Below are 25367 nucleotides of genomic sequence, written 5' to 3' on the forward strand. Positions count from 1 at the left end.
CTTTCTCTAAAATAGCTTAAAAGAAGGACAATTTTTTCAGTGTAAAAGATGAAAATATTAGAAATATTCAGGTACTTAATTAGAAGTCATTGGAAACCTGCCAGCCATAAAGGAGATTGTAGAGTGATTCTTATCCTATTTGTAAGGGATATTGGCAAAGAGGAACAAAAGAATGTGTGGCTGGCTTTACATTTGACAACTGGAAGTTGATCAACTTTATTTTTCTATGCTCTGCAGAGCTATACAGCCAAAGTACTTATTTCTAATGTGCTATGGTTTATGAGTTGTTTTAATTTTTTTTCTCTAATAATACTTATGTATTCTCTGATGAAGGAGTATTTGCTGGTTAGGTTTTAGCTTTTGTGTTCACAATATATAGCTATTTTTGAATCTGTATTTTCTATTTTTTCTGTTTTTGGTTTTGATCTACAGGAAACACATTCAGCAGTTTGGCAGGAATGATGTTTGAGTGGAGTATTGCCAAGGATAACGAATCAGAAAGGGTAGAGCTGTCTAGCAAAATTAGGTAACCCCCTAACCAAACACAAACCATCTGTGCAGGAGGAACCCATCTGCTCCTGGAGAGCAAACTGAATGCCAACCATATTCATGGGTTTTAATGACTCTGCTGTTAAGACTTTTTTGGAAGCAGATAGTTTATCAGAAGGAGGAAGATTTCTGGTAGAGAATGATATCTAGTATGTTTGGAGGGTTTCTTCTTCATCCCAAGTTGATCACAAGAAGAGTTATCACTCTTCACACATAGTGTAGTGGAAGAAGCACTGGACTTCGAGAAACATCTTAGAACTGTATTACTGAACAAGTCACTGACTTTCTCTAAGACTCAGTTTTTTCATCATTAAAATGAGAATGAAAAACCGTTACATATCTCACAGGACTATGAGACAAGTGTTCTTTAAATCATAATTCACTGTTATGAAAAAGAACTTAAGATCCTTATATAATGATCAACTGTGATGGATTTTGGCTCTGCTCAACAGTGAGGTGATTCAAAGCAATTCCAATAGACTTGGAATGAAAAATGCCATCTGCATCCAAAGAGAAAACTGAATGTGGATCAAAGCATAATAGTTTCATCTTTTTTTGATGGTAGTTTGTTTGTTTTTTTCTTTCTTGCATTTTTTTCCCTTTTGGTCTGCTTTTTCTTGCACAACATAACAATACAGAAATATGTTTAAAAGGATTGCACATGTTTAATCTGTATTAGATTGCTTGCTGTCTTGGGGAGAGGGGAGGTAATGGAAGGAGAAAAATTTGGAACTCAAATTCTTACAAAAATGAATGTTGAAATTATCTTCATATGTATTTGGGAAAATAAACTACTAGTGAGAACAACAACAAAAAAAACAACTCAAGGTCTTTTGGGACGTTATGGTTAGTCAAGATGTATCATTCAACAGTCCTTTTGCTAGTGCTATTTCTCCTATTCTAGCTAATTGCTAAAAATTAGCATTATTACAAATAACTCTGTTTTTTGTACAAAGAATAGTTCTTAATTTAACCCAGATTCAATCCCATCTCAATATTAGTCAGTTATGTAGTAAGTAAACTCATTTTGCGTAGGTCTTATGGTCAGAACAGTTAGACTTCTTTCTTCTGTAAGGCCACTAAAGATACCATTTTTATGGAGAGCTTTTAGAAGAAATTGATTTTTCTGATTCTATGAGATACAAACTTAATTCTGTCTTATTAGGATTCTGAAATACTCTGAAGCTGAATATTCTCCACCAAAGTATATAGCTGAAATGGAAAAAGAAGGGAAACAAGGGGATATGATTCTAGTATCTGGAATTAGGACAGGTGCAGCGGTTATAAAAGTTCGTGTACATGAACCCTTCTATAAGGTAAACTCATGTTATAAACTTTCAACTCACAAACTTTGTTTATGTAAAGTTTATTATTTGTATTCAATATAGATTAAAACCTCATTTCTTCTAGTTTCTATTTGCCTTTCTACTACTTTCTACCTTCTCAGGGGGGGAAAAAAAGCATAGACTTTCTTATTCTTAATCAGTGACTAAAATTAATGTGTTATCAAGATGTACAGTTGTCCTTAAAAGTATCTTAAGATGGAATTTAGGATATAAAAATGTATTTTAAAATGATACTTAAAATTTAGTAATGCTTTTAAATCTATCACTGAGGACATAAATATGGAAGTTTAAGTGTATGGTTTTTTTCTCTATTAGAAAGTGCCACCTGCATTGATACGTCTGCTGGTTTTGGAAAATATATTCCTCATACCTTCCCATGATATTTACCTTTTGGTAGGAGCATATATCAAATACAGAGTTGCCAAGATAGTCCAGGGGAAAATGACAGGTAAGTATCCATCTTTGCACAATCTCATTTTGCCACCACATCTTGACATTTTTTCCCCAATAGCAGTAAAAGTGAAGGCAGTTTGAAATGAAGTACACAGGGTTCCTCTTTATGTTTTCAAGTTTCACTTATTCCTATGTCAACACTGAACATAGACAGTCAGGATATCTTGAACTGGATAATAACATATGTAAGCCGTTGATTTGGTTTCATTGTTTCTTCTCTATTTTCAAACAGTCTTCAGATTGTCACTCTTTCAGACCAAATGACAATACTTTGGTGGACTTGCAGAGATTCCGATTAGCAAATTAGTAGAGAATCTGTTCAACACCATTGAAATGATTTTAAATTCTTAGCTGCAAAGGTTGCATTAAAAAAGTCTTTAGAAATTTATTATGAAAACTGATTAGTAGGCTTATCATTGTAGTTGTTATAAAAAATAATTTGTTCCACAAATTCTATGTGGACCATTTCACTGCATTAGTCACCACCTCTTGTTCCTAAGTCTATCAGGCTATATTAATATATAGGTTTTCACTACAATAAATACACATTTAATTCCTTTGCAAATAAATATGAAAAATCCTCACAGTTGGAATGGGGAAGTAGAGGATACAATTTCTTTAGACCTTCTATTTGATCTCCTTAAGATTTTATTTTTTAATAAATCTTCAGTGACTAGGACATTATTGGTTTACATTGCTTTATCTCTTTATCTCCCATTTCTTACAGAGGTCAAATTTCCCCTGGAACATTATGAACTTCAGTTGCAAGATCATAAAGTTGCATTAGATAATTATGTCTTTGATAAGGTAGCTTCACTGGATGAAAAAACAGCCAAAGTAACTGCTCTTCAACTGGGCCAGACTAATCTGGTTTTTGTCCATAAAAGTATCCTTTTGATAACATTGTAGTAGCCTCAACTTCTTGTTGATTTGAACATGCTGGGACTGCTCCATGATAAAATAGTTTAGTGGGAATATTCAGTACATAACTTACAGTACTCAGTAATACAATGTTGACTATCTGTAGGTAAAAATATTTCTTGAAATATCCACTTTTATTTTCTATGAATTTTATTTATTGACTAACTGGGTTATCCAAGAAGGGCAGCTGGGTTGTTGAAGAGATTTAATTCTATGCCAAGGAGGGAAGGGTGAAAGGAATGGGGGATGTTTATTTTGGAGAATAAGAGATATCTTTGTCTTCATATATTCAAAAGGTTGATGTCATTTAGTAAGGGTAGTTAGATTAGTTGCCTTAGTCCCATAGATTTACCTAGTTCAGAGATCAATTTCAATTTATTCTAAGTCAAAATATTATAATAGAATTTTCCAGTAATGCAAGGGGCAACTTCATGAAATGACAAGTTTTCCCATCACTGAGCATTTTTAGAGGAAATTTAAATGGCCATTTGTAAGAGTAGTGGTAGTAAGGAACCTGTATGGAATAGATTTGAAAACATTTGAGTTCTCTTTCACTTCTGAGTTCTTGTGAAATTTGTCTGTATAATGTGAACTCTTTAGAGATGGATTATCCAGTCAATAGCATATTTGGGAGTCTTTCTCTCTACTCTATAATTTAGCCTCTATAGCACCTTTCTGAAAGATAATGTAAGCTAGGAAAGTAGGGGAAAGGAAGAGACTTTATTATTGAAACTTTATATTAATAGCCATAGCACTATTTTGAAGTTAAATAAATGGAGAAGAATGACATTTTGAAATAATTGGTAGTTTTATTTGATCTTGTTTCTCCCAAATTAGCATGAATAATTGAGAGATGACTTTTCAGAATAATTTTCTTAAGGTTCACTAACAGCTGCTTTCTAGGCGCTGACTTGAGAGAAGCATGAGTAAAAATTTGTTCAGTAAAAATGCACAAAATTAATATTAAAACTGAAACAAAATTTAAATGATGATTTGGACTGCATCTCTCAATTTTGCATTTAGAAATATTTGACATTTGAAATACAAGCAATTTCCAACTTACTGACTTTGACCCTATATCTTCCCCCCACCTCCTACCTTCCCTATTGTTGTTGAGGGCCCCTGGGCTTGCATCCCAGATCTTATCTTCAACTCTTCACCATCTTCAGCCAATCTGTTGCCAATAAATGTCAATCTCACCTTCATGATATCGGTCAAATATGCCCCTTCCTGTTCAATGACACTACCACCCTGGTGTGGACCCTCATCTCCTAATGCCTTAGACTCCGGCAACAGCCCACTAGTGGATCTGCCTGCCTCGTCTCTCCCTATTCTAGACCATCTTCTACTCAAATGCAAAAGTGATTTTCCTAACGTGCAGTTCTGTTCTTGTAACCCCTTTCTCAGGAAACTTCTATGGCTCTAACTTCTAGAAACAATGGTTATGTTCTAAAAGTTCATTTGTTCTCCAATTAGCCTATAAAAGTCTGTTTGACTCATATTGTATCTGAAAACATAATACTTCACTAATAATGCTGTAAGCCTAGCAACTAGGTTAATGTTATATAGAAAAATGCATTATTAGTCTTAATATGGTACAACAATAATTGCTACCCTTGTAGCAAGAGCAGGAATTCTCTCCTTTCCATCTTCTAAGTAGTGGGAAGGAGGATTCTACTTGTTTAGATACACTGATGGCCTTAAAACAAAGGCTTCAGTTGGTTGGGGAATTAAGAGAATGGATATTGAGAGAAAAGCAGTGGTCTAGGGGATATTTGTAAGGAATTGGAAGAATTGGACCTTTTGTTAATCTAAGCCATCCAGAGGTCCATTTTTTTCTTCTGAGATGAATTCCCACAGTTAATCTTGTTATTTTATTCCTTGGGTCCCAGGGCTTAGTCTCTTTTCACTGTCATGGGTTAAAAGTTTTCCTCCCAAGCATATCACCCTTATCTTTTTACACTTACCATTGGTACCAATCCAAGTGATACACTAAGACATTTTATGAGATGAGAAACTGCCTTTGTTTGGGTAATTGTCCCAAGGTGAACAGAAGTCATACTTAATCAAATTGCATCCCACCTCATACTAAGGCAGCGTGGGTCTTATTATGTAATAGGATGCAATTTGATTAAGTATGACTTCCTGTACTTCAAATATGAATGGGAAAAATCGATCTTCTTGACTTAATTCATGACCAAATTACCTTTCTGGTTTATAGTTTTTGTCAGTTAGCCAATAGTCAATCAATAAACATTTATTAGACATACCGTATATGTCAGGCACAGCATTAACTCCTGGGAGTATAGAAGGAATAGTACAAGAAAGTTTCTGCCCTCAAGATATTCACAATCTAACAGAGGACTCAAGATGCAAAAAACTTGCACATATTATACATATTATATACAGGATAAGCTAGAAATAATCAACACATTATTTCTGTTGAATCAGCACTAGAATTCAGAGAGAGTGGAAAAGGTTTCCTGTGAAAGATTAAATTTTAGTTGACACTTGAAGGAATCCAGGAGGCATAGATGAAGAGGGAGATTATTTCAAACATGGAAGACAGCCTGTGAAATTGCCCTGAGGTGAGAGAGAGCACCTTTGGAGAACAGCAAGGAGATAATTGTCACTGGATTACAGAGTAAGTGATGGGGTGTGAGGTATAAGAAGATTGGAAAGGTAAAAGATTGGGGAAGGTTATGAAAGTCTTTGAATACCAAATGGGATTTTGTTTGTTTCTAGAGGTTAGAGAGAGCCAGTTTCCTGACAAAGGGGGTTACAAGAACAGAACTGCACGTTAGGAAAATCACTTTTGCAGTTGAGTGGAAGATGGTCTAGAATAGGGAGAGACGAGGCAGGCAGATCCACTAGTGGGCTGTTGCCAGAGTCTATGGCATTAGGAGATGAGGGTCCACACCAGGGTGGTAGTGCCATTGAACAGGAGGGGGCATATTTGACCGATGTCATGAAGGTGAGATTGACATTTTATTGGCAACAGAGTGGCTGAAGATGGTGAAGAGTTGAAGATAAGATCTGGGTTGCAAGCCCAGGGGCCCTCAACAATAATAGGGAAGGTAGGAAGTGGGGGGAAGATATAGGGTCAGAGATAACGGTTTCAGTTTTAGACATGCTGAAATTAGAATGTTTTCATTTTGTCACGTCTGACAGGCTGCCTTGACCTTCATTCTCACATATCCAATTGCCTATGGTCCTGAGTGGTCAGATAGGGGGGAGTCCCAGGAGAGATTGGTATATGAAAACCTAGAGCATCAAGGAGAAGAGCGAGACCTTCAAAGAGGGCTAAAAAATGAGGATTGAGAAAAAGCCATTGGGTTTAGCAACTAAGAGATCCCTGGTGACTTTGGAGAGGGCAGTTCTGGTTGATTGATGAGATTGGAAGCCAGGCTGTAGAGAGTTAAGAAGACGGAGGAAAGGAAATTGAGGCCTTCATCAAGGAGTTTAGCCATCAAAGGCAGAAGAGACATGGGACAAGAATTAGAAAGGATGGAAGGATCAAGCGAAGGGTTTTTGAAGATTCAAGAGACATGCGTAGGTTTGTAAGCAACAAGGGAAACAACCAATGAATAGGGAGAGAAGGAAGTTTAGTGAGAGAGTAGGAATGATAGAGGAAGTATGTGTTAGAGGAGATGTGATAGAATGGGATCACTTGTGCATGTTTAAGTTCCTTGGCAAGGACAAGAGCCTTCTTGTCATGTAAGAACAGGATGGAGAATAGGAGAAGATACCAGGGTGATGTAAAATGAGAAGAAAGATATTAAAAAGGCTCACAGCATAAAACTTATTGTTGGTTGTATATTTGTATGGTTATGAATGCCCTATCCATAGGGCATTTATCGATTGTGCTTATAAATACAGTTGTACTCATAAAACTAACTAAGATCCATAATGTATAGATTGTAAATAATATAGTAGAACATATTGGTTTGTGCTAATTAGGAGAGGCTATTTAAATTAAATAATTTTAAATTTTAATTTAAAAAATTAAAGTTTTTTTCTTAAAGAAATTCCATATTTCTAATCACATGTGAACCAGAACTAGACAAATAAATGGTGATCTTGAATAGGTCTATAGAAGAAGGATTCGTAATTAGCATATCTTTTTTTTTGTTTGTTTACAAATTTAATTTTAATAAATGTAATTCTTGAATAATACAGTGAAAGCATATCATTTAAAATAATAATTTTTTTAAAAATGGCCCATGTAATATAAACTTTGTTAGCATTATGTTCTAATTCCCTGAAATGACTCACATGGGAAGGTTTGAACCTTTCCAAGAAAACACAGCAGTCAGTAGTAATTTCCCAAGTCAAAACTACAAAACATATCATAATAAGGCTGAAGATAAATGCTAATAATGAAATTACTAAAGAATAGCATTAGATGAGTAAGGGTCAGAATGAATAAGAACGCCAAGTCAAAGGGATGAAGATGATAGCAGGTACTCCCTGCTATCAATCAACCCAGTCTTTAAATATTAAATTGTATTTTTGATAATTATTAGAGTAGGGTCAGAATATCTGTAAGAGACAGAATTGTCCCCTCTAGCACATCTCAACCTCAATCCCTCCAAAAATAAAAAATAGAAAAGATCTCATAACTCCCACTCCCTTCATACAAATTTGGACTTTTCTCTAGGCTGAAAAATTAATTATGTTTATAGAAAAACCAATTCAACCTCTAGTTGTTCTCTTCATTGAGGTTCCTTTCAGATTAAGGAACAATTCTTTCCTTCCTGCCTATGTTCACTCCACACACAGACTCCTACACAGATTCCCCACACCATCTATCCCCAACCTTTGTATTTTGAAATTTCCTGTACCCCAAAGAGATATTAAAGAAATGAAAGGGACCTATATGTGCAAAAATGTTTGTGGCAGCCCTTTTTGTAGTGGCTAGAAACTGGAAAATGAATGAATGCCCATCAATTGGAGAATGGTTGGGTAAATTGTGGTATATGAATTGTGTTTATAGAATATTATTGTTGTGTAAGAAATGACCAGCAGGAGGATTTCAGAAACACCTGGAGAGACTTACATGAACTGATGCTGAGTGAAATGAGCAGAACCAAGAGATCATTGTATACTTCATTAATACTATATGAGGATCGATTCTGATAGAAATGGCTATCTTTGGCAATGCGAGGATCCAATTAAATTCCAATTGATCAGTGATAAAACAGAACCAGCTACACCCAAGGAAAGAACACTGGGAAATGAGTATGGGCTGTTTACATTTTTGTTTTTCTTTCCAGGATTTTACCTTTCTAAATCTGATTTTTTTAATAGCATATCTTTTTTGAGGGTAGTGAAAAGAACACTAAAATTGGAGATAGAAGATCTAGTCTTGGTTTTGGTGCTGCCATTTTTTGGTGATGTTACCTTGGGCTGAGATTGCCCTACTTCATTGACTTATTTGGAGGAAAGCACTTTACTTTTATACTTTTCCAAATACATGCAAAGATAGTTTTCAACATTCATCTTTGCAAAATCTTTTGTTCTAAATTTTTCTCTCTCCCTTCTCCCGCCCTGTTCTCAAGACAGCAAGCAATTTGATATAGGTTAAACATGTGCAGTTCATCTAAACATATTTCCATAATCATACTGCGCAAGAAAAATCTTATCAAAAAGGAAAAAAACCACAAGAAAGAAAAAAACAACAAGCAAAAAGCAACAACAAGAGGTGGAAATACTATGCTTTGATCCACATTCAGTCTCCATGGTTCTCTCTCTAGATGTAATGGTTCTTTCCATCACAAGTCTATTGGAATTGCCTTGAATCACCTCATTGTCGAAAAGAATCAAGTCCATCAGAGTTAATCATCACATAATCTTGTCACTGTATGCAATATTCTCTTGGTTCTGCTCACTTGACTCAATATCAGTTCATATAAGTCTTTCCAGGCTTTTCCGCAGTCATCCTGCTGGTCATTTCTTATAGAATATTATTTTCTATAATATTGATATACCATAACTTATCAGTCATTCCCCAACTGATAGGCATCCACTCAGTTTCCAGTTCCTTGCAACTACAAAAAGGACTGCCACAAACATTTTTGCACATGTGGGTCCTTTTCCCATTTTTGTGATCTCTTTGGGATACCCAATCCCAGTTTGTTGGATCCAAAGGTATGCACAGTTTGATAGCCCTTTGGGACACATTGCTCAAGGAAAGTACTTTAAACCAATCAAAGTGCTTACTGTTTGTATGTCACAGTTTCTGATGTACAGGACACTGTTTGAAAACGGTCAGTGCCTTCAAGTGACTTTTAACATCTCCTTGAATCTCACTTTTCTAGGATCATTATAAATATGTGTGAGTAAACCCCTTTTTCTTTACTGATAAAGACAAACAGTTTCTGAATTAATTATCAAATGCTAAAAGTTAGTGTGGTTTAAATTAATGATGGTTTGCTTTTATATTATTTGTAATAATGAAAGACAGAAATAATATATATAATCAAATCATTTTTTCATATGCATTATGTGAAAATTAGTAATATTATCAATAACAAGAACAATAATCATTCTAGTTAGTAGTTATACAGCACCTATTATATATCAGACATTATGCTAAGTGCTTTACAAATATTACCTCATAACAGTTCTGGAAGTTAGGTTCTTTTGCTATCTTTATTTTATATTTAAGGAAACTGAGACAATGTCCTGCCCAAGGTCACAAAACTAATAAGCATCAAGAGTTGGATTTGAACCCAGGTCTTTCTAACTCCAGGCATATAAATATTAAGTAACTGTGTATCTGATGGTAGAAGGAAATTTTGCATGAAAATTTTACTTTGAGTAATAGAAAATAAACTATCAGGTTTTTTCACCTTCCTCATTTTCAAGCTTTGAAATAGCCCTATGATTACAGAATTATGTATAGATCCTTAGTGTTGAAAGGGATGTTTTAAATAATTTATACTGACCTCGTCTTACAGATGAGGGGAATAAGACCCAATAGTAGTTAAGTGATTTGTCTAACATCATAGATTATCAAAGTGGGAAAGAATCTCAGAGGTCATCATATGTTTAGTAAATGATAGAACTTGGACTGATCCCCAGCTCTTCCAAGTCCATTGTCCCTTCTCCTACATCATATTGAACACTGTTGAGCAAAAGTATCTTCACTCTAAAAGGCAGCCAGGTGGTGCAGTGGATAGCGCGCCAGCACTGAAGTCAGGAGGACCTGAATTCAAATCTGATCTCAGAAACTTAAAACTTCCTGGCTGTGGAACCCTGGGCAAGTAACTTAACCAATTGCCTTAGCAATGGGGAAAAAAAAATCTTCACGCTACTCCTCAACCTAACCTTATTTGCTTTTTTATAAACATTTAAATTGCAAGACTTCCTTTTCAACACTGGGACTACAGATAACTCAGGTCTACCTTCAAGCAGTTTATATTCTGTTCTTGTCTTTACCATCGAAAGAATAACAAGAGAAGCAGTTTATAGCTTTCTATACCTTGATGCCTCTCTACAGCACTGTGTAATCTTTTTTCCTTAAGCAAAAACTAAGATGTCCATATGCGGTGTGTGTCTGGACTCCCAAACTGTACCATATACATTGTAGAGCCTGGATTTTTAGGTATTAGTTGTTGAGAAAGCTGAAAAACATTCCCCTTCAATTTCTTCAGTTTTCTTATCAGTTAAGTGGCGGCATTAGAAAATATCCACAGAGGAAATGACAGCCATTTTGTTAACTGAGATGTAAAACTCATTTCAGACCCAGTTTTACTTTGACATTTTCTCACCTTGTTTATTTCCACTGATTGTCATCAGTTGGAAGAAGAAATCTTGAAACAGGTTGTGAGAAACTTAGAAGAAAAGATCCATGTAATATGAAGCTTCCTTCTCTCTTGGGTTTGGGTCAGATACCTCATTCAGGAAAGGAGAGAAGGCTGTGTTCACGGCAGGAAAAAAGAAGCCCCACGTGTCCTGTGAGTCCAGTGGAACAATAGGTCCAGCTCCAGGAGCTGAAACTTGGCCAGATCCATCACCAGTGGGAGTTACAAGTGGAGTTCATGGTTTTGTTTTTTGCACAAGCACCAGGGTGACTCCTACTTTGAAGCTGAAAATTCAGCAACATTGATCAAAACTGTACAGTTTGAAAGGGAGAGCTGAGTCTACTCTGGAGTCCATCTCCACCGTAGAAACTAAGCTGGGCTTTTGGTGGGGCCTCATCGTTTTGTTTGGCATCGCCTGGCCAGAAAACACCCACTCTTAACATGCTGCTGCTTGGTTTTTGTACAGGCTTCACTGTCCAGCCTGGAGACCGATGGAGTCTGGAAGTGGAGCAGACCTACATCATTACAGTTGAAGTGTATGACAAAAGTAGCACCAGAGTCTACGTGTCTGATGTGAGTGTGTCTGTGTGAAGTGCCAGATACTGAGGCAGCCTTTTTCTGCATTACCTGAGTGAGATAGATGGAAAAAGGTATCCTGATGGATAGCTGCATCACTATTCTTCCTAAATTTATTCTTTCTATCAATAGCTCAGCCTTTTGTGATGCAAGTTGGTAGTTTTCAATTTTGAAAATACCCAAATTCTTGAAGTATAGTGACTGAGAAGTCAAATTATATAGTTTAGTCACTTTCAGAATAGGCATCCCCACGTATGAAAAGGGAAGTCTGATTCCCTTTGTCTAACTTCTGACTTGTACCTTTTGAAGAGGGCTATGGTGGGTACCGTGGTATGGCTAGCCTAGGAGTGGTAATATATACAGTCATTTGGAAGCTCTGCTCCCAGTTAGCTATAGATGGCATAGAACCTTGGAACTGGAAGGCACCTGAGAGATCACAGCATCTAGCCTGTTTATCGTTACCTTCCCAGGGTCACATATCTATTTGTCAGTACAATTTGCAAAATGGAAACAGATTACACTGGTGGTGTCATCAGTTTGTTTTTTATCCCTCTTTTGTTCCAAGCTACTTGAGATACCAGAAATTTTAAAAAATATTAGCATCTAAAGAATCTTAAAAGTAGTTTCTTTGTCCCCATGAATGCACAAAAACCATTTTTCCCCAGACACTTTGGGATTAAGAGGGTTCTAGGAAGGGAGCCTCTCTGCAGATCTATGTTTGCTATGGGCTGATTTTCAGAACCTCAGGATGATGCACCAGTTTCCAAAGGAGTTCTTTGAAGAAGAGGTATCTACCATCAATGGCTCTTATCATGTAGTCAGAATTCTTAAAGATGGTGTCACAGTAATAAAAGCTACCCTGACTTCAATTATTTATCAGGTAGGAATCAAAAGATTGCTTGTGTAGTAATAATAGCTGACATTTGTATAGTGCAAAGCATTTTATATCATCTCATCTCAGCCATGAAGTGGGAACTTCAAGAATAGACTGTTCCCATTTTACAGATTAGGAAATCCAAGCTAAAAGAAGTAGAGGGACTTGTCCATGGTCACAAAACTATTAAATTTCAAAATGGAATTTAAACTCAGTTCCCATAGACTTCACATTCAATTTGGTTTTGGCATGTCAGTAAATCAATAATATTATGTACCTTCTATGCATCAAACAAAAGATAGTCCCTGCCCTCAAGGACCTCACAATCTAACTGAAGAAGACAATATTAAAACACATAAAAATAAACTTAAAAGAGAGGTTTTTTGGTGTGGGAGTATGATGATATCCTCAGCTGATTGGGAGATGATGAGATGGCTACTCTGGAATACTTGCAGAAATGAAGCATCTGGGAAAAGCTCTCCAATGTCCATCTTTTCCAATCAGAGGCATATTAGCCTGTGGTAGATATACATCATCTGTCCTAAAGTTCTTATCAACTTTAAAGTGCTATATAAAAATGATTATAATACATATTATGTACAAAGTATAATGTATATAATATAACATTGCCATTTTTATTGCTGAACTATTGAAGCACAATACCTTGAAAATGATCAAACTAGGTTTGGTTTTTTTTTGAGGTATTTGGGTTTAAGTGAGTTGCCCATGGTCACACAGCTAAGCATTCTCAAGTTTCTGAGACCAGATTTGAACTTAGGTCCTCCTGACTTCAGAGCTGATACTCTATCCACTGCTCCACCTAGCTGCCCCTCAAATAAGGTCTTATTGAATCCTAGAGGTTACATAATAGGAGAGAGTCATAGGATCATGGATTTAGTATTAGAAGTTGACTTTAGAGGTAATTCCAATCCACTCATTTTATATAGATATAAACTATCTTTGTGATCTAGGCTTGCTCTAATAGAACTGTGATTTGACCAAATCCTCTGATTCCAGATGCAATTGTTTTTTAATCCCCTTCACTGACCACATTGTCTCTATCCCAACTTGGTTTCTTTTAAGGTTATTCTTACTGTAGTTTTCTTTTTATCTTAATTAAAGAATCAGACTAATTCCAGTTAAAGTGCTTAACTGCTTGTTATAATCACCTTGTTTGTATTCATTAAAACCTAATAATAAGAAAAATAAAATGCATAATTATCTGATTAGCTATCTTGGGAAACCTTAATCTTTAATCATCTAAAAGTTCAGTTAAGATTATTTCGCTTTTTTTTTTAAATAAAGATATATACTTTCATTGGTTCATAGGGAACCCCCATAAGGAAGCTCTTCATCAATGCAATCTGCTATTCATAACAATTGTTCATATTTGTGTAGTACATGAAAGTTTACAGAGCATTTTACACGTTATCTCATTTGAGTCTCACAACTCTGAAACATAGGTGTTATTGTTATCCTCTTTTTACAATGAGGAAACGGAGCCTTTGATAGGGTAAATGAATTTCCCAGAGTCATGTAGCCAGCAAGTATCTGAGGTAGGATTTGATTTCAGATCTCCTTGACCTCAAGTCCATGACTCTATCCATTATCAACCAGCTGTTACATCCATAATCTATAGAGAGACACCCAGAAAACTCAGAGGTTGAGTGACTTGCCCATAGTCACATATTTGTCACAGAAAAAGAAACTCAAACCCCGATCTTACTATCTCCAGGACTGACATTCTATTCATCGTACCACTGCCTCTGTAGGCTCTTATTCATATATTTACTATTCAAAAAAAATTTTTTTAACTGAACAAGGGACTTTGTGCCACAGATGGCTAATTGAGGTCTTGGGTGTTTAATTCTAAAGTTCTACAAATATGGAAGAATGATTTGAGATGTTGATTTAGTTGCTAAATGATTTAGAATGCAAAAATAATGAATATATCACACTTGCTACTGCAATCTTACTAACGTAAGCTGTCTGAATATTACTAATGTAGCAGTATCTTTTTCTTTGGGCTTTAGTTTTTCAGTAGGCATTAATTTTCATTTCCTCTAGGTCAAAAAAGAAATTTCACTAGGTATCTATTTACCTTACCTGAGTCTAGAACTGATAGTAGCTGAATTTTTTTTAATTAATAAGAAATATTTTTGTTTTTTCCTTAGCCAAATTATTTTCCTGAAATTACTTTTTAAATGTAATTCAGCAATATTTTAAAGTGCCTAATGTGTACAGAGAAGTACGAAAAATCAAACAAGATCTGCTTGATCCATGCTCTTAAGGAGATTTATAACCCAGTAAAAATAGGGACATGCAATTTGTTATGTAGGACAGGACAATCTGGACTTTGCTCCAGGACACTGAAATAAAAGAATACAAAAAGTTTAAATTAATAATTTTGAAAAATTCTGTAGTTTTAAAATTTGTGAATTTTCATGTTGATATCACTTTTTTCCCACCCATCCAACAGCATGGAAACAATTGACCTCAGCACCTACCTAGTTAGCTACTTGATGGGCAGATTGTTAACAATAACCATGCGTGAACCATGATAAATAATTTCCCCTTGTCAACTGAATTTTCCTGATTTCATTATGTTCACATCATGAATTGCGAAATTGATGTATTTTGAGCTTTTGACCCCACATGTATCTATTGCTTCTGATGTTTCTGTTAGTGCATGTAGTTTGTTGTCATAGTGACAGATTTCATGTAATTTTCCACATCCCCCTTGTAGAATGATGTTCTCCATCACTTAGAGGATCAAATTAGCCATCAGCAAGAAGTGAAGATTTACTTTCCCATTAAGCTGACACCCACCTTTTTAGCATTTCCTCACCATCCCATGGAAATGGTCTATCGTTACAAAGTACAGGTACTGTATACTATTGGCTAAGAAATTACAAAAGAATAATAATTCCTTTATTAATAGAAATTAGTGAAATTGCTTAGTAGATATCGAATTTTTTTGATTTCTTCAGTATCCTAAAAGTGATGCTTACTTAATTTTGCTCTTGGCAGCTATAATAGATGATGAGTTTTCTCCTATCTCATTGCCTCTTCTTCTCTGCCCAAATCTCCTTTACAAATGTAAAGATGTCAAACTATTTCTTTTATATATCTTTGCCTGTTTTGAGTTGAGAGAGTAAATATTGCCATTATTTCCCCCTAAAATATTATTCTCACCATCTAGCTATTTCTTTAATATCATCTCTCAGCTCCGGAAAGTCTATAGGAATTATTTTCTTAATTTTATTTCACCAATCCAATTTTGCCCTGAATCATCAAATAGGTTCATTTCTGAGATAATAAACTTTTGAATATGCTTTCATATAGGTACAAGGTGGTAGTGGCAACTTTACCTGGACCTCTTCCAATGAAACAGTGGCAATGGTGACCATAAAGGGAGTGGTGACTGCAGGCCAAGTCAAGGGCAACAGCACTATTCAGGCCAGAGATGTACAAAATCCCTTCCGTTATGGAGAAATAAAGGTAAGTCTATTCCTTTTCCCATTTGCCCTTGAATAACTCCTACCTGAGTATAGACTTTCATCTCCAAATATTTCTTGATGAGTACGTTTTATGCATAGATTCATATTCATTTTTGACTATATTTTTTTTTAAATTGGTTTTGCTGTTGCTTATTAACTAAGCAGTCCTGGGGTTATGAATTGCAGCTTTATGAACTATTGGTTGATTAGCTTTGGCCATTTATCATTTGGTGAAGGGATATTTTTCTTAGTAAGTTTGTCAGTTGCTTATAGATTGTGAATGTCAGATTTTTACATAACTGTATATGACATGTTTACAAAGATTAATTGCTGAGAGAAATTTTCTCCTTTTCAAAATTGAAATAAAACTAATATTCCTTTTTTTTCTCTTTTTAATTTTTTAATTTCAATTTCATTTTGTTTTCATTTTCAGATTCTCTCCCTCTTTCCTCCCCTACCCATTGAGAAATCAAGAAAAACAAAACTCATTACAATTATATATAGCAATATAAAATTTTTATGCATTATCCATGTCCCTCTTTCGTCTCTCCAAAAACAAAAAAAAAAGAAAGAAAGAAAGCACAACAGCACAGTTATATATCAATCATCACATTCATATGCCACAATTTGTTAAGTCATTCCCAATTCATGAGCTTTCCCTCCATTTCCAATTCTTTGCCACCAAAAAAAGAGTTGCTATAAATATTTTTGCTCATATGGATTCTTTTCCTCTTTCTTTGATCCTTTTGTAGTATAGAACTAGTCATGGTAATACTGGATCAAAGGGTATATACAGTTAATACCTTTTTGAGCATAGTTTCAAATTGATTTCCACAATGCTTGATTCACAGCTCTATCACTATGCATTAGTGTACCTGTTTTCCCACAGCCCCTGTAGCATTTATCATTTTCCATTTTTGTCAACTTAGCCAATCTGATGGATGTGAAATAGTAGCTAGGTACCTCAAAAGTGTTTTAATTTGCTTTTCTTTAATTATTAATGCTTTAGAGTAGTTTTTCCTATAGTCTATGATAACCTGGATTTCTTCTTCTGAGAACTTTTTTTTTCATATCCTTTGACAACTTATCAATTGAGCAATGACATTCATATAGATTTGACTCAGTTCTCTATATATTTTAGAAATGAAACCTGTATCAATGAAAAAAAAAACGACTTACTGCTAAGATTTTGTTTCAGTCCTGCATCTCTTCTAATCTTAGCTGCATTGGTTTTGTTTGTGCAAAAATTTTTTGTATAATCAAGATTGTCCATTTTAGCTTCTGTAAACTTCCCTATAACTTGTTTGGCCATATACTCTCGTACCCTATTTATAAATCTGACAGCTGATTTCTTCTAAGCTTTAATTTACATGATATCATTCTTTGTATCTAAATCTAAATCCATTTGGAGCTTGTCTTGGTATTTGGTGTGAAATGTTCAATATCTTGTTTCTACCAGACTGTTTTCTAGTTTTCCAACAATTTTTTCAGATACTGAGTTCTTGCCCCAATAACAGGGATCTTTGGGCTTATCAAACCCTGGGTTACTGTGCTCATTTGCTTGAAAGTTTTGTGTTTAATCTGTTCAAGTGAACTTCTCTATTTCTTAATTAGTACCAAATTGTTTTGATGTTTATGAAATTGTATATTAGAACTACTTTTTAAATGTTTGTCAGAACTTAATTGTAAACCCATTTAGTCCTGTTTTTTTTTTTTCCCCCCTTAGGGAGTTCATTTATGGCTTCTTTAGTTTTTTTCCCCCTTAGGATAGGATTATTTGAAGAATTCCATTGGTATTCTGAATAATTTATGTTTTCATGAACATTAATTTATTTAATTTGGTTTACTAGTTTTATTGGCATAAAGTTGGACAAAAAATTTCCCAACTTTGTACTTCCCTTTTAATCTTGTTTCTGTTGGTTTTGTTTGTGGAAAACCTTTTTAAAAAATTTTTGGTGACTTTTTTTTTTTATTAAAGCTTTTTATTTACAAAACATATGCATCGGTAATTTTTCAACATTGATCCTTGCAAAACCTTCTGTTCTAAATTTTCCCCTCCTTCCCTAGATGTCAGGTAATCCAATACATGTTAAATATGTTAAAATATATGTTAAATCCAATATATGTATACATATTTATACAGCTATCTTGCTGCACAAGAAAAATCAGATCAAGAAGTAAAAAAAAAACTGAGGAAGAAAACAAAATGCAAGCTGTAATGTTCTCGGTGGTTTTCTTGGAGGTCTTGGAGCAGCCTTCCTTTCAGTTCAATAATCACCACAAGAATAGCCAGGTGTTAAAGTCCAGAGTCCAAATTCTTTATTGTCTCTTTGCCTGGGGCTGGTTAGCTTTCTGAAGAGCCTTTCAGATGGGCCTTGGTGTCAGTGGGAGGAGCAGGAGAAAAGGATGATGAAGATGGAATTGAATTTCTCTGAGTCAGAGGGTTTGTGCTTCAGTCTCCAGCCATCACAAAATGGACAATGGAAATGAATCTGTCTCTCCTTAGCTCAGAAAGCTTGAGTTCCTGCCTCCAGTCCGTTTGTCTTCTCTTGCTCTGACTCTGTCTCTGAGCCTCTCAATTCCCCAAGAAAGCTACCAAGAGCATGACCGAAGATGCAATGAATCTCTCTCCTTGGCTCTGAGCTCCCACCTCCAGTCCACTTGTCCTTTCTGGCTCTATCTCCTAGCCTCTCAGTCCCCCAGAAGAGCCGCCAGGAGCCTGACTGAAGGTGGAATGAATCTCATCTAGTCCTTGCTAGATTTGACTCCATTATCATAGGTGTGAATCTTGTGGAACTATATTAAGTACTAAGTGCACGTACTAAACTAGAGAACTATTAGTCATTGTGCTAAACTAGATAACCATTGTCTCATCAATTCCACTGACTTAACATCTGGTAAGAATCCTTGTTTCAGAATTCTGGCCCATAATAGCAAACAAACATCAACAGAAAGAGTGAAAATGCTATGTTGTGGTCCACACTCTGTTGCCACGGTCCACTCTCTGGGTGTAGATGGCTCTTTTCATCACTGAACAACTGAAACTGCTTTGAATCATCTCATTGCTGAAGAGAGCCATGTCCACCAGAATTAACTGTCCTGTAGTCTTGTTGTTTCCTTGTATACTGATCTCCTGGTTCTTCTCATTTCACTCAGCATCAGTTCATGTAAGTCTGTCCAGGCCTCTCTGGAATCATCCTGCTGGTTGTTTCTTACACAACAATAATATTCTGTAACATTCATATCCCATAATTTATTCAGCTATTCTCCAATTGATGAGCATCCACTCAGTTTCCAGTTTCTTGCCACTATAAAAGGGCTGCCACAAACATTTTTGTACATGTGAGTCCCTTTCCCTCCTTTAAGATCTCTTTGGGATATAAGCCCAGTAGTAACACTGCTGGATCAAAGGGTATGCACAGTTTGATAACTTTTTTTAGAAGTTTTGGATATCTTGGTTTTCTAGTTTTTAAAAGAACATCCAGTTCATTGTTTTACTGTTTGAGTTTGGAGATATAAATTTTCCCTAAAGACTACTTTATCTGTATCCCACAAATTTTGGTATGTTGTCTCATTATTGTAATTACCTGTAGTGAAATTATCAGTTCTTTCTATGGTTTGGCACCCATTCTTTAGGATTAAATTATTTAGTTTCCAGTTAATTTTAATCTTTGTTTCCAAGGCCCTTTATTGAATGTAGTATTAATTGCATTATAGCCAGTAAAGGATGAATTTAATATTTCTGTTTTTCTGCATTTGTTTGTAAGGTTTTTAATCCCCTTAATTTATGTTCATTTTTTGGTGAAGATACCATAAACAACTGAGGACAAGTATATTCTTTTCTCTTTCCATTATTATTTTTCTTAGTCTTTTGATTTTGTTTTATTATTTCTTGATGTCTAATGAATCCTTTAGTTTTCATTTGACCAATTCCAATTTTCAATTTTTCTTTAGTAAGGTTTTGTACCTCTTTTTCTAGACTTAATTTTCTTTTCATATCTTTTTTCCCTAGTTCTTTTTTTTTTCCTCTGTTTTTTTAGCTTTCTAAGTCATTTTTTAGCTTTTAAAAAAAACCAACCTCTTTAGGAATTCTTGTTGAACTTGTTTTCAAACTGCATTTTATTTGGTGTTTGCTTATAAATGTTCTTGAGTTATTTTCCTCTTTTGTGTTCATGTCTTGAGCTTCCCTGTTACCATAGAAGCTTTTTATGGCCAAGTTCTTTATGTTTACTCTTTTTCCAGCTTTCTTCTTGACTTTGAACTTAATCTAAGTGTTGGGGGGTTGAGAGTGTCTTTGGCCTAAGCATTCATCTTTGTATGTCCTTCTGCTGCTTTCACAGCTCAGTCTGGAGGCCTGCAAACTTTCAATTCTTCCAAACTGGTATGAGATCTGTTCCATGCTCTCTTAGTTTGAGAGCTGCAAGTTAATAACCCAGCTATGGATTTGTCATTTTGTCTTTGGTTGAGAGTTTCAGTAGATTGCCACTGGACTCCATCACTATTAAAATGCCACTATTAAAAACTCTTTAGTTTGAGAGCAACTTTTTTTTACAAACTCTCCTTTGGTCTGGGATTCCTGTCCTGATTATTGCAGTGCAGGCTTCTATATTGACTGAAAAGCTAGAGTTGTCATTGCTGTGTTCCTTCCTCGTTCAGGCAACAGGATTGCCAGGTTAAACTGTTCCTTCACTAACCTGTGGTCCAGGGATTCTCTGGGATTTTTTTCTAATTGATACTTCCTGCTTGGATATAACATCTCAGTCTTTTTTCAGACTGTTTTTTCAGTCACTGGAATGTTCTGTGCCATACATGTTCTCTTAGGCAGACTTCGTCCCCAATGTTTTATGTTTTGATGATGTATTTAATATTTCTGTTTTTCTGAAAAGCAATAGCTTCCTTGCAGATGAAAACCACAGTGATAAATTAATTTGCTGAATCTGGCACTTTATTTTTATAAATATATATAATTTTAAACATTCATTTTTGTAAAACTTCCTCTCTCTTTTTCTTCCCCACCTCACCAAAACAGCAAGCAATCTGATATGTGCAATTCTTTAAAATTCTTTTTCAGTTAAATTAAAATTTTTCTATAATTTGTCATAGTTGTGCTAGAAAAATCAGACCAAAAGGGAAAAACCATGAGAGAGAAAGAACAAACAAAAAAGTAAAAATAGTATGCTTTTGATCCACATTTCAGTATCCATCGTACCATCTCTAGGATGCAAATGGCATTTCCATAACAAGTCTATTGGACTGCCTTGAAAATCATCTCATTGTTAAAAAGAGCCAAATCCATCACAGCTGATCATCACATAATCTTATTACTGTGCACAAAATTCTTTTGGTTCTTTGCACTTCATTCAGCATCAGTTCATGTAAATCTTTCCAGGCTTATCTGAAATCAGCCTGCTCTTCATTTCTTACAGAGTAATAATATTACATTACATTCATATACCATAACTTAATTCAGCCATTCTCTATTTGGTGGGCATTCACTCAATTTCCAGTTTCTTGCCACTACAAAAAGAACTGCTGAAAACATTTTTGCACAGGTGGGTCCTTTTCCATTTTTTATGATGTCTTTGGGATACAGGCCCAGAAGAAACACTGCCAAATCAAAGAGTCTGCCCAGTTTGATTGCTCTTTGGGCATAGTTCCAAATTGCTCTCCAGAATGGTTGGATTATTTCACAACAATGCATTAGTATCCCAGTTTTTCCATATCCCTTTCAATATTTACCATTAGCTTTTCCTGTCATCCTAGCCAATCTGAGAAGTATGAAGTAGTACATGAGTTATCTTAATTTCTATTTCTCTAATCAATAGTTAACTCCAGCTTAAATCTTTTTCTTAATGTGTGTTGTGATTCTCCTAGGTTTAAGATTGATTTGTTGTGTAGGAAAATAATCCCATCTCATACCTGACATACACAGTACAGGGAGTATCTCTTTCACTTTTTTCCCTTAGGGAAACCCAACAAAAACCATAACTTTTACTGTAATTAACATAGCCTCTGGGATGCCAGGACTGGAGTTTGTAGGCAAGCTAATGAATGCAAGAATGATCCTAATTTCCCTATTTTAGAGATTAGCCTCCCTTCCAATGAACTTTCATAAAAGCCTCCCTTCCAATGAACTTTCACAAACTGCAGTGGGAGGATGCAGGACAGATGGTATGAATTGCTAGCCCTCTATGAGTATTGGCTGAGTGGTGCCTTTACACTAGCTACAGGTGTATTCAAGTATATACAAACTAAATACAAGGTAACCTTAAAGAGGAAGGCACTATTAAGTAGATGAGGAAAACCATCCTGAAGAAAGAACATGGTGCTTGAAGTACATTAGGATGTTGTTGGTTTTTTTCTGCACAAAATCAGTGTGAAAATTCTAAGATTTACAACATAAATTAACAGAGCAATTTAAACAGGATTCATTAATCAGTCCTTTTATATATCCACTTACTGAGAAAATCAATAAAAAGTCTCTGGAAAATTTTAGATTTGAAGTTAGTGTTTGGAGGTAATAAGCTTGCTAATTCGTGGTAAGAAAGCCTGTGAAGTGCTCTAGCTAGTCCAAAAAAAAAAAAAGAGTTGGAATTGTTCGATAAACATTTAAAGACTTATGTTGCACCTTAGTGGTACCTTCTCCTCCAGGTTGCAAGGGCACGTTCCAAAGAATGGCTACTTGTGATTTAAGGTACTTTACAGTACATGAAACCATGATCCTCCCTCTAATGGAAGACAAAAACATTTCAAAGCAAAAGCCTTTAACGAAATGTCATAGGGAGACAGGGAGCAACAAAATCTTTTCTTCATAAACTTGGGGTGGTCTCTCCCACAAATACATACATCATTGTGAGAAGAAGAGAAATAGGTAGGGGAACATGTAAGGAGGAATAACCCCCCTTTTTGACACAATGTTATTTATAGTGCTTATTCCATCTGTATCTGCTTCTTGCTAGTCTCATCCCTACCAGATATCACTGCTGAATACTGCCAGTCAACTAGCATTAACTAGGCACTTACTATGTGCCAGGCACTGAGTTAAGTATGAGAAATACAAAGAAAGACAAAAAAATAAAATAATACGTCCTCAAGGATGGGATTTCTACTGGGACTTGAAGGAAGATAGAGAAGTCAGAGATGGAGATGAGAAGGAAGAGAATTCCAGGCTTGGGGGGATAGCAACTAACAGACATATTCGTGTCTTACATAAGAAACAGCAAAGGGTGGTCAAGTGAATCACAAAGTATTTATGGTGCAGTGGGTTTAATAAGGTTTTAAGATCTAGCTTGGTGGCTGAGTGAATTGGCCCTGGTCCTGGAGTCAGTAAGAACTAATTTCAGTTACTAGGCAAGTAACTTAATGTCTGTCTTAAATCCACTGGAAAAAGAAATGGCAAACCATTTTTGTATTGTTGTCAGGAAAACTCTAGGCAGGATCACAAAGAGATAGACACAACTGAAAAACTACTGAACAGGTTTAATAAGACTGGAAAGGTAAGAGAGGACCAGGTTATAAATAACTTTCAATGCCAAAAAAAAATGATTTTATATTTGATCTTGGTGGTTATAGGGAGCCATTGGAGATCATTTAACAAAGGAGTGACATGGTAAAGATAATTTAACAGATGAGTGGAGAGAACTTTGAGACAGAGAGAGTAATTAAAAGCCTATTGAAATAGTCCAGGAGTGAAGTGATGACGGTCTGTACCAGGGTGATTGCAATATTAAAATAAAGAAAGGGGCCCATGTTGTGAAGATAGAATTGACTAGACTTGACAACAAAATGGAGAGGAGGGGATGAGAGAGGTGAAGGAGTCAAGAATGACACCAAGGTTGAGAACCTGGATACTTGAGAGGGTGATAATAGCCTCACTAAGTAACAGAGAGGGGAAGATTTGGGGCAAAAAAGAATGAGTTCAGTTAAAGGTATGATGAATGTAAAATGTCCACAGAACATTTCAATTGAGGGATCCGAGAGATAGATTAAGGCTGGATAAGCACACTGGGACTTGTCTGACTAGAGATGAGAAGGGAATCTGTGGGAGAGGAGAAGATCATTAAGTGACATGGAAAGGGGGGAGCCCGGGAGCTCCCCTCTGGGAGCAGGCATGACCTAGGTGAAAATGCAGCCCAGGCAACAAGGAAGTCGACCCAAAGGGAGGAGGAAGAAGAGGAAAGGTACCCCAGGTACCTAATGAGAAAAGAGTGCAGAGAAGGAGGCTGTAGAGAGGTCAGGGAGGACAAAGGCTGACAAAGACCACTAGATTAGGCAACTTTAGGGAGAACATTCAGTTAAATGAGGTTGGAAGCTAAATTAGAGAGTTAAAAAGATGGTGAAAGGAAAGGAAGTGGAGGCACCTGGTAATAGATGGTTTTCTCAAGTAACTGTGATGATGTGATAGTGAACTATTATGAAAGGATTACCCTTCTCCAGTTAGGACCCAGCTGTAATATAAACTTGTAGACTCATTTGTACGGGGGTAGGCTGGAATGAGAACATGACCTGTGACTTCACAGAAAAATATAAGATACTTTGAATAAATATAAAATGCAAAAGAAGCTCCAGCTATCCCATGGAAAAACTTGTATGTGACCCTGAGCTATCCTGGCCCTATGCCTTTGTTTTGTTTCTGTCTAATACCTAACCTAGGTTGACCTGAGAATCTCTGGTGTGACTTTGTCCTACTATCCAGGACAACTAGTGTCTTAGGAGACAGGGTTGACCTTAAGCAACCCAGGTAACCTAAAACCTGTTAATGACCTTAAAGCTATAAGTCCCTCTTTCTTTGGTATCTCCATATTCTGCACAGTTGTGTGCTTTTTCTCTACCTTTGTTCAGGAGCATGTGCATAGGAATGAAGTCAGTAAATGCTGGAAAAAATCCAAGGTTTGGAAGGGTAAGATTCTTGATGAGACAGTAGAGAGTTAAACTGATTCACCAAGGAATCATGATGAGGAAAGGAAAAAAGTGTAACCCGTGCAGAGTTAATGGCCTGGGAAAGAACTGGGGGCTGAAGCAACTGGAGACTGCAGTGAGAACCAAGGAAGCAGGTTGGAATTTGCAGGGCAGAGGAGAAAGGAGGTAAAATGACAACAGCTAATAATCAAATAAATAATTTTCAGAGTTCTTGAATGTGGATTTAGAATACTTTTGAGTGATGGGAAAATGTATATAACTATGTTGGTAGGGAAGAGGCCATAGAAAATAACTAAGTTGGGGAATTGTGATGTTAGAGTATTTAAGGAAGTGTTGATTCAAATGTTTTAGTTCCCTAGTATTAGGGCTGGAGTTGGACAGAAGAGAAAGAATGAGAATCAAGCACTGAACTCATTTCAGA

The 25367-nt window shown here is 35.8% G+C and overlaps 1 protein-coding gene across 1 annotated transcript in view; it reads left to right on the forward strand.

Moving 5' to 3' along the window:
* NUP210L (nucleoporin 210 like) overlaps positions 1–25367 on the forward strand; it is a 142075-nt gene that overhangs the window by 12670 nt on the left and 104038 nt on the right. Inside the window, exons 4-12 of the mRNA XM_051993986.1 lie at positions 433–526; positions 1715–1865; positions 2211–2343; positions 3076–3234; positions 10810–10878; positions 11544–11650; positions 12393–12533; positions 15274–15411; positions 15873–16028. Of these exons, the coding sequence (XP_051849946.1) occupies positions 433–526; positions 1715–1865; positions 2211–2343; positions 3076–3234; positions 10810–10878; positions 11544–11650; positions 12393–12533; positions 15274–15411; positions 15873–16028 (1148 nt within the window). The remainder of the gene's footprint in view (positions 1–432; positions 527–1714; positions 1866–2210; positions 2344–3075; positions 3235–10809; positions 10879–11543; positions 11651–12392; positions 12534–15273; positions 15412–15872; positions 16029–25367) is intronic.

The sequence above is a fragment of the Antechinus flavipes genome, chromosome 4, assembly GCF_016432865.1.
Source record: "Antechinus flavipes isolate AdamAnt ecotype Samford, QLD, Australia chromosome 4, AdamAnt_v2, whole genome shotgun sequence".
NCBI classification, from domain to species: Eukaryota; Metazoa; Chordata; class Mammalia; order Dasyuromorphia; family Dasyuridae; genus Antechinus; species Antechinus flavipes.